At 41.1% G+C, this 15,294-nt stretch overlaps 1 protein-coding gene across 1 annotated transcript in view; it reads left to right on the top strand.

Moving 5' to 3' along the window:
* The window catches only part of PAPPA2 (pappalysin 2), a 266,326-nt gene that overhangs the window by 157,123 nt on the left and 93,909 nt on the right, over nt 1-15,294 (top strand). Inside the window, exons 12-13 of the mRNA XM_057730056.1 lie at nt 4,978-5,113; nt 5,309-5,525. Coding sequence (XP_057586039.1) covers nt 4,978-5,113; nt 5,309-5,525 — 353 coding nt within the window. The remainder of the gene's footprint in view (nt 1-4,977; nt 5,114-5,308; nt 5,526-15,294) is intronic.

Genomic DNA, 15,294 nt, shown 5'->3' with positions numbered 1-15,294 from the left:
GCCAGTATTTGATAAATTTTCCCCTACCAAAGAAACATTTGGTTTAAACAATAGTGTAAGCATTGTTAATCTAATTTCTGTTGATGCTAATTGAACTATGAATGGTTTTCAAAGGGTTCTCTTAGCTCCCAAAAATAGTACAATATTTTTATACCTAAGTATTTATGTGACTTCATTTTTTGTGGGGAAAGAGGGCACACATGTCAACAAATCTTCTAAGAAATTTGTGACTTTCTGCTCACCCAAATTAGGAACGCTTGAGCAGTCAAAAGAATACAGAAAACCCAAATTCCTAACTGTCTAACATTCAGCTAGAGGAAGTCACTTCTCTCTCAGAATCCTATTTTCACTTGTGCAGTATAACCTTTGTATCCTGGGGATATTATAGTAAAAACAAGTTTCAACTAGTAACAAAAACCCAGTGAGCTTAATGGAGGCTCCAGCAAAGCATGTGATCATGTTTGGCAAACTGTGAAGTGCTATACAAGCTGAAAGTAGTATGTGCCCACTTTCCCGTGTTCAAGGGTCTTCCCTTTCTCCCTGGAATCAGGAAGTGCCATAGATGAATGAAAATGGAAAGGCACATGAAAAATAACATCTCAGTAACCAACCAAAAGCATTTTAAAACCTCAGAGAAGATTCTTTTCAAGTTTGTGGTATAGTTTCAGGGTCTGCTGTCCAGGGACCACCGCAAAGGATGACCTGGACGTCGAAATGCTTGGTTTGGGAGTCTGTTAAGTGTGTTTGTACCCAGAAGGCAGATTGGAGAGGGATTTCTTAAGCGCAAACAGTTCTGCACCAGGGAAACATTCTTTCAGTCTTACCCCTCACCAGTGGCCAGAAGTCAGATCTGACAATTAATGTGCAGGCTTTGGATGGAAAGCAACTGAGTGTGTGGGACTGGTTTTCCATTTCTGTCTATCAGTCAGTTTCTATCTACCTATCTTCCTATCATCTATCTATCTATCTAATCCATATTTTCTCTGTTTTAAATTATTTTACTAGAAATTCACTGAGCCAGTTTCACTGGCAATCATTTTATCTTTATAGACCATTCCTCAGTCCTGAAAATCAATTTCTTTTCCAAAAGATCTTGCCTCCTTTCTGATATCTAAATATAGTGTATCTTCTTCATAAAAACCATGTTCAAATTAATTTTATATTGCCCTATAATACATAAATGCAATCTCCTTGTTACAACAAATAATAAAATATTACAGACAAAGTTTGTGATTCCCTTGACCTCTTAGCATCTTGGACTTTTCTCTTGGGCCATGCCTGGTCTTCATTTCAGATCCAAGTAGTCCCCAGTAGGTGCATCTGGTATGCTTTGTCCTGAAGAGGGCGGCGGTTCACACTGTGCCTTTGGTGTAGTGATTAGAGGAATGTCATACTTGTAGTGGCAAAGGTGGCATGGGGTAGAATAAGCAGAGTTTTGTGTTGCCAAATTTTCTGCTCCAGACACTACCTATTTTCACATTTAAGAACATAAAATCCATTATTTATTTCATATAAAATAAAAATAGCCTAGACCATTATATGTATTAGAATAGCTGTGCCTTGGCAGTGGGAAGAGGAGCTTTTAAAAATATCATCTGTGTTCAAATAAAGAGTACACTTTTAGTATTCTAATTATACTGCCAATTCTAGAAATTTCTTTGTCTACATGTACATAAAAGTAGATTTTTAATAAACGCATTTTGAACTGTATTTTTAAAGTCTATGAAAAGAGTTATATATACAAAATATGTTTTTCATAGATCCCATTTATAAAGTAGAGATATATTCTACTCTAAAGAGCTTCAAATATTGCCTATTCATTTTTTAACTTTTTGGCTGCATTGGGTCTTCGTTGCTGCATGCAGACTTTCTCTAGTTGCAGCAAGCGGGGGCTAGTCTTCGTTGTGGTGTGTGGGCTTATTGTGGTGGCTTCTCTTGTTTTAGAGCACGGGCTCTAGGCGTGCAGGCTTCAGTAGTTGTGGCGCATGGGCTCAGTAGTTGCTGCGTGCATGCTCTAGGGAGCGTGGGTTTCAGTAGTTGTGGCTCATGGGCACTAGAGCGCAGGCTCAGTAGTTATGGTGCACGGGCTTAGTTGCTTCCTGGCATGTGGCATCTTCCCAGCCCAGGGATTGAACCTGTGTCCCTTGCATTGGCAGGAGGATTTTTTTTTTTAATTTTATTTATTTATTTATTATTTTTTGGGGGGTACACCAAGTTCAATCAACTGTTTTTATACACATATCCCCGTATCGGCAGGAGGATTTTTAACCACTGCACCACCAGGGAAGTCCCAATATTGCCAGTTTCTATGGAAGTAGAACTTGAAGTATCAATTCACATGCACAAGTGCCATTTTAAAGCAGCATATATGAAATTTTTAGCCTATAAATTTCAGAAAAGCATAATTCTCTATATACCAAAATATATGGTTGTATGTTTAATTTTAAAACTTTATCCTTTATCTTTGTCTTCCTGAAATATAAACAGGATAAAAAATAATTTCTTTTTGGAAATAAGAATTATTGAGTCCTTACTAGATGGTAGGCACTGTCCTAAAAGCTTTTACATGATTTCATTTTATCCTCACAGTAGCCACATGAGATAGGTAGTATGTCTGTTTCTCAGATGAGATAGGTAGTAGGTCTGTTTCCTAGTCTCAAAGAGGAGAGATGCATTGTTCAGATTTACCCAGCTAGTAAAGATGGAGCTAAGAGTTAAACCCGCGGTTCTGCCTGACCAACCCTCCCTCCAGAATGGTAAACTTGCTTGATTCCTTTGACTGTGGCTCAGATTCATCATGCATATGTGTACAGGCTTAAACTGGTCTCTGCTTTTGAGGTTCCAGTAGTTGTTTGAGAGAGTTATACTTCTTTGTGTCTAGCTGCTACTGTGAGGAGTATTAGGTATCCAGATGAGAATGAAGTTTGGCTACCGCTCTGTGTTACTGTGAGAGGAAATGCCCAAAACTTGGCATCCTGTACCGTGATCAAACCCTTGTCTCTCTTTGCTTTGTGTATCTCAACATTCCTCTGATGGTGTCTCACCTGTGGTTTTCCTACTTAAGCCGTGGCCTGGAAATCCTGGCATAGCCACTTCCCACAAATCAAGGCATAGAGACAGTGCCACCAGGAACGGGCTTTAATGTTCAAAGTGATTTGGGATTCAAAGACCCTTACAGAAAGGAGATGCAAAGCGAGTTGGAGGTTTTGGGCATGGGCCCTCAAGACAGAGAAATCCACACCCTAAAGCCTACTAATTAGTTTCAGGTGGGTGGTGTCTATTTGTGGACCCAACAGAAAGTGGGAAAACTGAGCTCTCCTGTTCCTCATTGAAGCCACCTTGCTCTTTGAGTCTGAGGCCTATTGGGGTAAAGCCACTAGGTACTTGTTTGGACTCTGTTTGTTCCTGGCTCAGGAAACAACCCAGAGCTTTCTTCCAGTACTCAGGTCTTTTTTGTGGTATATGAAAAGGAAGATGTTGTGGGAGTTCCCAGGGGACTTTGATGTCGTTTGGGGTGGAGTTGAGGGCTTTGCATTAGGCTCCTGGTTACCTTATGGTGTGTTTCATGTCTAACCCTCATCCAGCCAGGAACAAAGGACCTCATATTGCAAGCCGTAACCTATGGGTCTGGAAGTTTCTTAAGTTATAAAGAAATATTTATTACTTCAAAGAGGGGAAATGAAAAGGGGGGAAAAAGACACTGTAAAAAAAAGAGTGTGGCTGGTCTTTCCCTCAAAGGAGAGGAAGAAGGGAGCGTTGTGCTACATTGACCACTGAAAATCATAAAATCACCTTAATTAAGCCAGCAGTGCAAATGGACACTCTATAAACACACCGCCAAGGCTCAGGAAAAATCAGTCTATGGACAAGGAAGAATTCTCATTAAAATGGAAAACATGTTTTACTCTCCTGCTCCCCATTTTAAGAAAAGGCCTCTGCCATTACATGCTGTACCCTGCTCTGACACTGAGGACAGTTTTCCTGGGGCTTTATCCCCTTTCGGAACCTGATAAAAAGCTAGAGAAATACACACAGAATGTTATATGGTCCAGCACCAGATTCTAATGATGCAACAGCCATGCAGCACCAGGAAAGACTGGAGATAATTCTCAGCAGGAATTAAGAGTGATGTTGATCTATAGGAAATAAACAAAAGTAGAATTACTATATCAAATAATTTCAATATGGAAAATAAGCTCTCTGGGTCATTCCCTAATCTCTGAGGTGTTTTCTTTTATATTAAAGGATTTCCAGGGACAAAACTTTCATAGTTTGTGAAAGACTGTTTCATCGTTAATTAGTCTAGCCATCTTGGAATATTGCTTAGAAACAACTGAATTCTCCCGTGAATTTTCATTGTTGGCTTATTTTCCAGCCAGCGGTAGGGTACATGTGCTTGGGACACCAGAAGAATAAGAGTAAACAGTTTGGCAGCTTCTAATCTCAGAAGCAACAGACTCTGCAGTAACCTCTCTCCCATGTCATAGTTCAAATGCTAGGTGAGAGGTTGTGATAAAAATTTTAAGGGCGAGACAAGGAGAAAGGGAAGGGTAATTAGCTATGCCAGTTCAGAACAAATGTTTGCGTGGTGATCCTCTCGTCCATGTCTCTCACTTTGGAAATAAGGAGGTATTAGCTATGCCGCAGTTTACTATCTCCAGCAATGGTCTCTTTGAGTGATCTTTTTGAGAAATTTAAAGAAAGATTCAAATGAAAAAGAATCAGTTGAGGTAAAAAGTCTCAGAAAAAGATGGGGAGCTCAGTAGCTGAAAGTTATCCTCTTTCCAGCTACTGTTGACTTTTGATATGACCGTGGTTCTCTTTCTGTGCCTATTCCATGTTTTTCCCATTTGTAAAGGAGAAGGGAGCTCTTACTTTATAAGTGATGAGCTATTTGAGAAGTATAAAAGTAGTGTGACACGTGCCTTGATAGCCCACTGGAAATAATGGCTCGTACATATATGTGCTTATGCCTAGGTTTGTTTCAATAGACCAGGAGTGGCCACAGCAATTTTCATTTTCTTGACATCCGATGGCCTGGTACCTGGGGAACATCAGCGGCCAACAGTGACCCTTTACCTGACCGATGTCAGTGGAAACAACTACTCTCTTGGTGAGTCTGACAGTTATCCCTTTAGGGCCGCTAGAAGACAATCCAGTAGACCCAGGAATCAGCTTAATGTCTGTCTCTGATGTTGTCTGAGACCTTGCTTACATCATTTGGCTATTGAGAAGATAAAATGAATACTAGAAATGGAAACTTGGTGCTACATGAACAGCTTAAAATATTATTCATCTCTCCCTTCAGGAAGCTATGAACTGTCATGCCAGCATAACCCACTGGTTATCAATGTAACCCATCACTCGAACGTCCTCTTCCACCATACCACCTCAGTGCTGCTGAATTTCTCATCCCCACTGGTGGGCATCTCAGCGGTGGCTCTAAGGACATCCTCTCACATAAGTCCTTCAGCTCCCAACAACTGCATCCCAGAGCACAAGGGGCAAAATCATCAGGGACAAAGGTACAAAGTCCCCTTTCTTCCTTTTTTCTTTCTTCTCCTTGTGAGGTACTGCTATCATTTTCATACATACTATTGTATGTATAGTGGGTGCCTGTTTACTAACTAAAAATGGGTCAGAGAACTACTGAAAAGACATAAGAAGCAAGCCAAGAACAATTTGTAGAAGGCACACTTGCATTTTATATTGTGCTTTTCTTTCCTTAGCTGAGAATAATTTTTTATGTAAATATTTGTCATCTTTACAAGGTCTTAAAATCTTTTTCACATATAAAACCACTGCCTTCAAATCAACATTGTTATGTAAACTGCCAACGATTCTCTGCCAAAAACTCAATGTTCCCTAAGAAATGTATATTTTTCCACTTGTTCCCACCTGGACAGTGTATGTAGCAAGTTTAACAATTAGTTTCTAAGGCAAGTCATGTGATCAATTAGACTTACATATGGCAATAAGGACTACATTAGCTACACATGCCTTTCTGTGGACATCTGTAATTGTCATCATCTAGATAGCATTTCCCGGACTCTCAGCCGCAGCTAGTAAGGAGCTGTTCTTCATAGCGCTGGTGTGCCCAGGGCTGGCCCTGATGGGGCAAGGAGCAAGCCAAACACAGTAATCTGGGCTGCACATGGGCTGGACTCATTCTCTGCATGGTCTAATCCATTGAGTGGGACTAGAGGTAACAGGGTTTGTTTCCTCAAGGATTGAAGTGACAGGCAATTGGAATCCTAGTCACAAAAGCTGGGGTTGCAGGCAGTGCTCCATCACCAAGGAGGGACTCTAGATACCACCATGCCCAACCTAGGTATCCCAGAAACCCAGCCTTGATTAGGAAATAGGGGCAGGCAGTACTAACAGTATATTATCTTTTGCTGTGTAGCCAATTATACCAAAATTTAGTGGCTTCTCACAGTTTCTATCAGTGAGCAATCTGGTTGCAACTCAGCTAGGTGCCTCTGGCTTACAGTCTTTTATGAGGTTGCCATCAGCTGTTGGTCAAGGCTGCAGTGACCTCAAGGCTCGAGTGGAGCTGGAGAATTCACTTCCAAGCTCACTCGAGTGGCTGTTGGCAAGCCTCCGGAGGTCTGTGTCCAAACTCCCTTAGGTGCTGGCGGTGGGCACACTCCCATAGGCATGGTGCAGTTCCTTGCCACATGGGCATCTCCATAAACTACCTGAGTGTCCTTCTGACATGGCGGCTAATGATCCAAAACATAAAGAGAGCCAGAGAGGGTGAGTACATGAGAGTCTGCCCAAAAGGGAAGCCGGTCTTTTTATAGCATAACGTTGCAATTGACAACCCATTACTTCTGGCATATCCTATTCGTGAAAAAGGACTCAATTAGTCCAGCCCATACTCAAGAGGAAGGGTGTGCATCAGGGCACGAATTGTTAGGGACCATTTACCACGTGCAGTAATAGTAGTTCATGTTAATTGAGTACTAACAGTGCCAGGCATTGTTGTAAGTGCTAGGAAGGGATAGGGTCTGGCTAATGGACATTGCAACATTAGCTATTCAACTGCAACTTTTAAGTCTCCTTAGTGAGCAAACATCTTCAAATATTAATGCAAGAATGTAGACTATTAGAATAACATTGTTTACTAGAATTGTTGCCTTTCTCTCAAGTATTTTCCAATTACTTTCTCTACTGGCTCTACCTCTGGCCTCAAGCCATTCAGAATTTCTTTTGGGTCCTGGAAACATGTGTTCTTGATGAGCTCTATGTCTTTGCACATAATGTTCCTACTTTCTTGAATGCTGTCCAGAACTTCTTCACATCAACTCACACTTGACCATCAGGGTTTACCTTCTTCTATGAAGTTTTGGCACACTCCATCCCTGTTTCCATAGGACACTGTACACAACTCACACTCTACAAAAGCAGCTATCACATTGGGTGGTAATTATTTATTTACTTGTTGTTCTTTCCCACTCTGAGCTCCCTATAGTAGGAATTCTGCTCAGTATTTCTCAGCACCTACCAGAGGCCCTAGCACATAAGAGGTGTCAGAAACTGTGCGTTGAATGACAGTTACAGACTTTATCTCCAAATCCTCCATGGAACAGACCTGAACAAGCAAACTGAAAAAGAAGTCACAACCTCTCTAGACCCCAGGGACAAGAATTCCCCTCATACCATCACAGCTGTGAAGTTTTAACAAAGAAGTTGATTAATTATGATCACTGCTGCTAGTTCCTCACTTATTTTCATTTGGCACTGTGAGAAAAACAAGTTTTATATGCATGCATGCAAACCAGTAGAAATAGGATATGATTCTCCAGTTTACACAGAGTGTATCTGGAATGCATAAGCATTTCCAAACCACATGTGACTGACAGGAGCCATGCAAATTGGCTTTTCCTTCTCAGCCAGCACATCAGTGCAATATAGTAAATTTTGATACACAGGGAACCTAATAGAGCCCACATATTTTCTTGGTGAACAGATTTAAAATCTGAATCCCTATGTATTCTCAAAGAATAGACGTCTTTTAGCATCTTTGTATCAATCACCGTTGTAAATGTAGATAGACCATAATATGAAACCCTCAAATTCTGGGCATAGTGAGAGGGATTCCTGGCTACCTCCTTCTCACCCCATATGACCTGAATTCCATTAATACTAAAATGGGCGAGGGAGAGCTGACAGATGCTTGGCAGTAGAGGATGTGCTATCCATTTTGTATTTAACCATTAATGACCTATGGCCTGTCCTCCTACAACACGGCATCTTTAAACCAGCCTGACTGGCCCACAGAGTCTCAGCTGAAGGCCAGGAAACCTAAGTCTGGCTCCCCCAGTGACATTCATGATCCTTCCTTTGGACCCTTTGGCTTTGATCCCTGTCTTCATCTAGGCTCCCATTCTGCTGTGATGGCTACCCAGTTTATGAACCTTTGGGCTTAGTCTACTGCTAATGAACCCCTTAGTCTTGAAAACCAAGTTTAGTGTTCCTGGTTTTGGTCACCAGTGCCCAATAAGAGCTTAATTCATTCTTACTCTCTGGCTGTTTCCTGCCCTAGCCACCTTCCATGGTATCCCCTGAGTTAGAGTGTCAGGCAGATCCCCAACCATCCCAGAACTGTGTTGACGGCTTTGGGAAGTGGCTACCATCTTTTTTATTAATACAGTGGGGCTTCGAATGTGTCTGAGATATAATCCAGGCACTAATAGGTTAATTTTTCTTAATGAGTGGATTAGCTTGCAAATAACCAGGACTCATATTATCTACTTCGAAAATTCACAAGGTCAAGTCTAGAAGCATTTACTAACAGGCAAGAATTGCTGATGGGCATGTGTTCCTCCTACAACAGGATTGTTCTTTCAGTCACATGAACACAATGAAAACGTTCGTTGCAGCTTCTCTGACCCTATCCAGTGGTATATCCCTCAGATGTCCCAGTGCTGAATCTTCTGAAGGTGAAGACCATTCTCTCCTTTTCCAGGTCATGGACTGAGAGCAATGGTTGAAACTTCTGACTACTGATTTCTCCTCAGCATTTGTACTTTCCTTTTATTGATTTTTCTATCTACCTGCTCTATAAAAGGTTGAGAATACTGTATAACCTTCCAAACGATTGTGCTACTTTCAATTTCTCCTTGTATTTCAAACAGTTCTGGCTTTTTATAATTTTGTGTTACATAATTAGGTGTATAAGTGCTTGTGACTGTTTTATCTTTATTAGGCTCATACCTCTTGCCAACCCTTTTGCCCCTTTAAAAGGTTTTGACTTTGTATTATGCTTTGTCTGGAATTAAAATTTCCATCCCTGCTTTCCCTTTGTTTGTATTTGTTTGATAAATATTTGCCTTTCTTTTATTTTTAACCTTTCTCTATCTTCACTGCCAATGAGCCCAGGGCACATTGCTTCACTGCACTGTTTACAAAGACAGTAAGATTTCACTGTGTAAAACCACTCCAAGCTTTTATTCTGAAATTTTGTTTCATGGTCCTCAAGTCTGAAGTATTCTTTAGGACTCTGTAGCATTTTGACTTTTGGAACATTTATCTCCCAGGATTCGATGGCCTTTGCCAATGATTCTTCCTTCTCTTCACTTACTCCTACCTCACCGCATCAAGACCCTTGTACTTCCTGACCAGAAGTCTTGAAGTGGGGAAAGAAAGGGTACTGATGAGGACGGATGGATAGAGAACAGATCTGTGACCCCTGAAAAGTAGTGCCCAGCTTTCTGGTCTTTAGAGGGGCCAGGGAATGAAGAAAGAATGACCTGTTTCCCACTTCCTTTTTCGTACTGCTCTATTTATTTGCTTTGCTTTTGTTCAGAAAACAAATTAAAAAAAAATGCATGCTTTGGCTTTCAGTGATGTTTCTCAATTCAACTCCACTACATTTTGAAATCAGGAGAAAATCCTCAGAGTCCAGCTCTCTGCCTTGATTTTTAATATTGATAAAAGAGTTTTCATATTTTTCTGTATTGTTGGTCTTTAAATGGGATGCAGGGAGAAATTATCTGAGTGTTATTGTGAGATTACCTGAGAATGATACATGTAGAGTTTGTAGCACATTCAAATATCAGGTGGGAGCACAGCCCATGGCAATTTCCATACCATTTCCCACCTTTATCTTTTACCATCCTCCTTTCACAAGGTAGAACAGTTATCAAGCCACTTATTGCTTTTCATCCCTAAACCCACCCTCATGGCCCTAATGCGTAGCACTAGAGCAGACTTTACGGATGTTTACCCTTTGCTGACTGGCACAGTGTTGACTTTTGTCAACAGAGGGTTCTGGAGACACACTGCAGGAGGAAGAGCTTCTCTTCCTGGTTTTGATGTGCTTTCTTCTCTCTGGCTGCTGTGATGGGCGCAGCAGTGGTGTCCAGGACACCTGTGGTCAAGTACAGCCGGCTTTTGGGTTCCCAGGTGGCTCTTCGCCACGACAGCCAGAGGTGATATCCTGGTAATCGTGATCCCACGGTGTGGCCTTGATGATTAGCATCCCGCTTCCCACCGACAAGTAGCTCAGCATCCTGCTCAAGGCCAAAGGCACAACCAAACTGACGCCCAAATTCTATCTTTGTGACTCTCTCTCCTCCTACCATTTCCAGTTCCATTCTGTGTCAGTCAGTCCTTCAGGACGCAGTCATTAGAATGGAGAACGATTAGTGTAAATAGCTAGTAACTAGTAACAGGGGATTAACGACTAGGGGTAAAGAGAACCTTAACGTATAGAAGAAGGGTGGATAAAGGGGGCAACCATTACTCTTATGGATGAGGGAAGAGTATCCAAGGAGGAGCACCCCGCCCCTCCAAGACTGTGATTTTGATCTCATTGCAAAGGGTGGAGCAGTGGCACACTGGGTGACAGAGAAGTTTGCTGAGGTTTCATAGGCTGAGACTGGCAGTCAAGAAACCACCCACTGGGGTAGTGATCAAAGCTCATTAGAAAGCTGTCTGTTGGGGTGCTATTGGGACTTTTTGGAAGGCTGTCATTGGGGTGCTGCTGACACTTTCTGGGAGGTCACCTGCTGGGCACTGATGAAATTTGATGCGAAGCCACCCATTGGTGTTTCCAATGAAACTTCCTGGGAAGTTATTCGCTGGGGTACCTTTGCTGGGGAGCCAGTTGGGGTGCTGGTAGAACTGGTGGGACATGCATGGTGTCACTGAAACTCATTAGGGGTTGAGCACCACTGGATTGAGGCTGTGTTGACATCAAGTGCTGCGGAATCAAGGAGAGGAAAGCACATAGGAATCAAGAAGAGACACCCCTACCTCCTGCAGTGTCTCTCCAGTTATGTCTGCTGGGAAAACATAACATCAAACTACTGGCAAAAGAGAAATCTTTGCATGGTCCGTCTGTAGTTTGGGATTTGGAATTGGGAGGGAGTGAACTGAAAACTGGCAGAAAATGTCTTGTCAAATAACCTTGAAGAAACCCCTTTTCTCTTTGCTTTTTATGTTCCAGATTAAGATTTTCTTTAATTTCCTGGCTTTAATACTAAGACCAATTTTCAGTACAACTTCTAAGCAGACTGACCTAACTGGAAATGCATATTTTCTCTTTTTAATGCTTTGACCTTATTTTAAGTCCAAGGCAAACATAAAGTATAAATATCTCTTTAGCTTATTCCATATAAATACACATTCTGATTGAGATGGAAAACAAGTAATAGATACTCATAAATATAAAATTGTGGTGGGTTCTGAGGTTTACCTTAAACTACAGCTTATCAAATCCAAGTATTCTGATATAAAATTGAATAGGGCATTAATCATTTAAAATGAATATCCATGTGGAAACCTGAGTTATTTCTTCTCTCTCTCTTGTTCTCATTCTCATTCTTTCTCACTCATTATATATAGTCATGATTTGATCTTTTTTATCATTATGGATAATTGAGAGTTGGGTTGTGTAAAAAGATATGTCTAAAACAGTGAATATGTGTGTATTCACATTGTGTATACATTGCTGTATTTTATTTCACACAGAAGAAAGGCTTCTGAAAAATTTAACGTAGACTGATTTGTAAAACTATTCTATGTGGGACGTGTGTGTGTGTGTGTGTGTGTGTGTGTCTGTATACAGAAAGAGGCAGGCTATTCATCATTCAAAAAAAACATTTATTAAGGGCCTACAACATGCCAGGAATCATTTTTCAGTTGAGGAAACTGAAACTCAATGTGTACAAATTCACCTTATTTGAAATTAGCAACCCTAAGACTAGAATCAAAGTAATTTATTTTTAGGAAAGAAAGTTTCCATTATATGAATGAAAAACTGTTTCAGAAATATACTCATGTCTATTACTACCCAAGAAACCCTCCCTCAAACTATATTTGGATTAGGGTAACAAGAGTTTAACTGGCCCCGGAATAATTAAAGAGCACCTATGTTTTAGATATGTTTTAGCAAATTGCATGTTTATTTTGAGGAATCCGTGAAACCAAGAAATGTAGATGTGGGCTCCAAGTAACACATGATCTGGTGCTATTTGATAGGGTAGGTGATAAATGGTGGAATTGTAAAGATACACTGCACTTTTGGAAAAGTTCAGGAAATGAATTATCTAGATTGGGGAAATTTTATGGGCAGAATCCAGGGGGTTTGGGGTCATTAGAAAAGGAGGAATTTTGACCCAGCTCCTATGGGGTCCTAGCCCAAACAAAAAGAATCTTACTTCTCAGAGGAGAGGAAAATCAGAGAAAAAATATTCTACTCTCCTGGAGATTAGAAGTGCAGGTAAGCCAGAAAGAAGAACTACAATTTAAAGCCTGGTTTATGTGTATGTTAGTTTTCGATTGCCACGTACAATTCTACTACATAATTAGCAGCTTAAACCAAAACACATTTATACTCTATAGTTTCTAAGATTCAAGATTCTAAGCCAGGCTTAACTGGGTGCTCTATAAGGCTATAATGAGGTGTCAACCAGGGCTGGTCATTTGAAGGCTCAAGTTGGGCAGGTCCATTTCCAAGTTCACATGGTTGTTGGCATTTGGTCCCAAATGGCCGCCAGACTGAGGGCCTCAGTTTCCTGCTGGCTGTTGTCCAGGCCATGTCCTCATTTCTTTGCCCCATAGCCCTTCCATTGGGCAGCTCAGACTTGGCAATTTGTTTCTTCAAAGCCAGCAAACACAGAGTCTCTCAGCAAGAGACTTAGGTTTCAATCTTAGGTTACATAATCAGAAGTGACGTTGTCACCTCTGCCATGCTCAGTTGGTTAGAAGTAAGTCACTGGTCCCACCAGCATTCAAGTTGAGGGAATTTCACGGGTTGTGGATTTGGAGAGGCTGGACTCATGTCCACCAAAATATGTTCGCCTGGACTAGTTGACCGTGTGCATAGACTCTGGAGTTACAAGGCTCTCACTGCATGTCTCTCATAGCCTGATAGAGCCACACACTGTACTGATATAGTTTCAACCCACTAGGCAGCTTGGGTCACAAGCGACATGTGAGAAATCTGCATGCAGGACAAAGAGCATGAGGGAAGAACAATGATTCCAAGAGCAAGGTCTTTCTTATCAGAATTCCCTAGTTTTGGGTAAGTGGATTATCTAAGCAGCCTTTTACCAGAGAATGTCCTCTCAGTGCTCCATTACCTGGATACACCACATCCACTTTATAACATCCATATCTACGTTTCATATTCTCATTTTCCCTTCATCCTAAGCCTGAGCCACCTTTTTCAATAGCTCAATTGGAATTGTTACAGTATTCAGTAAAGTGAAAAATAATCAGTAATATCAACTTGGTTTCCTAGAAAACCATAAAATTATTTAAAAATCTAAAAAATGAGGTTATCGTTTAAGTGATCTGCAGCCTGACTCCTCATATTGTAACACAATTGAGGGTTAAGTTTTTTTTTAGCAGTTTTGGTCTAGGAAAATGTGTTTATATGTGTGCGTGTGTGTATTTCACTTTACACCAGGCAATCTTCTGGAAAAGATTAATGTGCATTGAATTATATAACTAAATTTTTAAATGATTTAACTTTTTAAATGATTGTGCTATTCAAAGGGGTATTATTTTTTAAGTAAAAAATAAATATTTTTGTAAGAAGCAATGTCATCCCCAGATTTTCTCCTCTTCCTTTTCTTTCTTTTTTTCTTTTCTGCATAAATCTGCATTTTCCTATTTACTTAAAGCAAACTAAGCATGAACACATGAAGTCTGAGTCAAGAGAAAATAATGAGCACACACATTGTGCTCTAGTATGATTCTATATTCAAGGCAACAACTTGAGCAGAATTTATCTTTTGCATTAAAAACATTTACTATTAGGCTGTTATTGTGGACATGCACACGTACATTAGTTTAGTCACCTTTGTTTTCTCTGTGGAGCTTCTGTCCTGCAGATTCTGTTTCCTGAAGCCGGGGCTGCAAAAATAAGTCATTTAGGGAGAAAAACCAACAATTGGCTACCACCAAAAAACTCACATCTTTCCGTTCGCGTTTTATAAACTTCGGTAACACGCAGGGTTAATGCTGCCTCAGGCTGGCTCCCCTCTGCTGCCTCACTGCTTCAGAACCCCCCCTTCAATGACATTCCTGTGCTGTGACACAAAAGATGTCTTTAGCCTTGGAAAGCTAAGCTTGAGAAGATGGATCTGCTGACAGAGAAGACAGAGCCTTCATCCGTAAGTCACGTATAGACGATTTCTGGGTCAGCCTCCATTGTCCGTGGAGAATTCACTGTAGACATGGGATTTGGTTGAGAGGTGGAGGAATGTGATAGGAAGGAGAGCACCTTTTCCATAGAATTCACTTCTATGACTTTAATAATCCTCAGAGGATTTCTGGGAGCAAGTGGCTGTGTTTTCCATTTGGAGGATGTTGGGACTCAGGTGTGAAAATGTTTCTTCTTGGTTGCACTGTAGATTACAGGTAGAGCTGGGGCTACATGGTAAGGCCTCTGAGCCTGAGTCGAGGGGTTGCAGCCAGAGCACAGCTCTGTGCCTTGGCATTCCATCCCTGCTGTAATCAGTTTGTGAGCCTGGTCTTGGTAACAGGATCACTGCATCTCTATTATCCGTCCTTCTGCTTCATGCTTCATTATTCTCTGGAACCCTCATTGCTGCTGCTTTACCAATTCCTACTGTGCTTCAATTATTTGGAGCTCCGATTTAAAATGCCAACCCTTTCCCTTCCTTCTCTGCCTGGATCGGGCTCCTATACCTTACCAGTTTTCTCCTTCCCCTACTCAGTCATATGTAAAACATTACCATCGCCTCCCCTTTGACAGCATCGCAAAGTAAAGAGCTTTTTCCTTTTTGTGTGCTAGGGACTACAGGTTAAAGC

Source organism: Hippopotamus amphibius, chromosome 3 (genome assembly GCF_030028045.1).
Source record: "Hippopotamus amphibius kiboko isolate mHipAmp2 chromosome 3, mHipAmp2.hap2, whole genome shotgun sequence".
Taxonomy (NCBI): Eukaryota; Metazoa; Chordata; class Mammalia; order Artiodactyla; family Hippopotamidae; genus Hippopotamus; species Hippopotamus amphibius.
The sequence above is the reverse complement of the archived record's forward strand: the minus strand, read 5'-3'. Positions and strand labels throughout refer to the sequence as shown.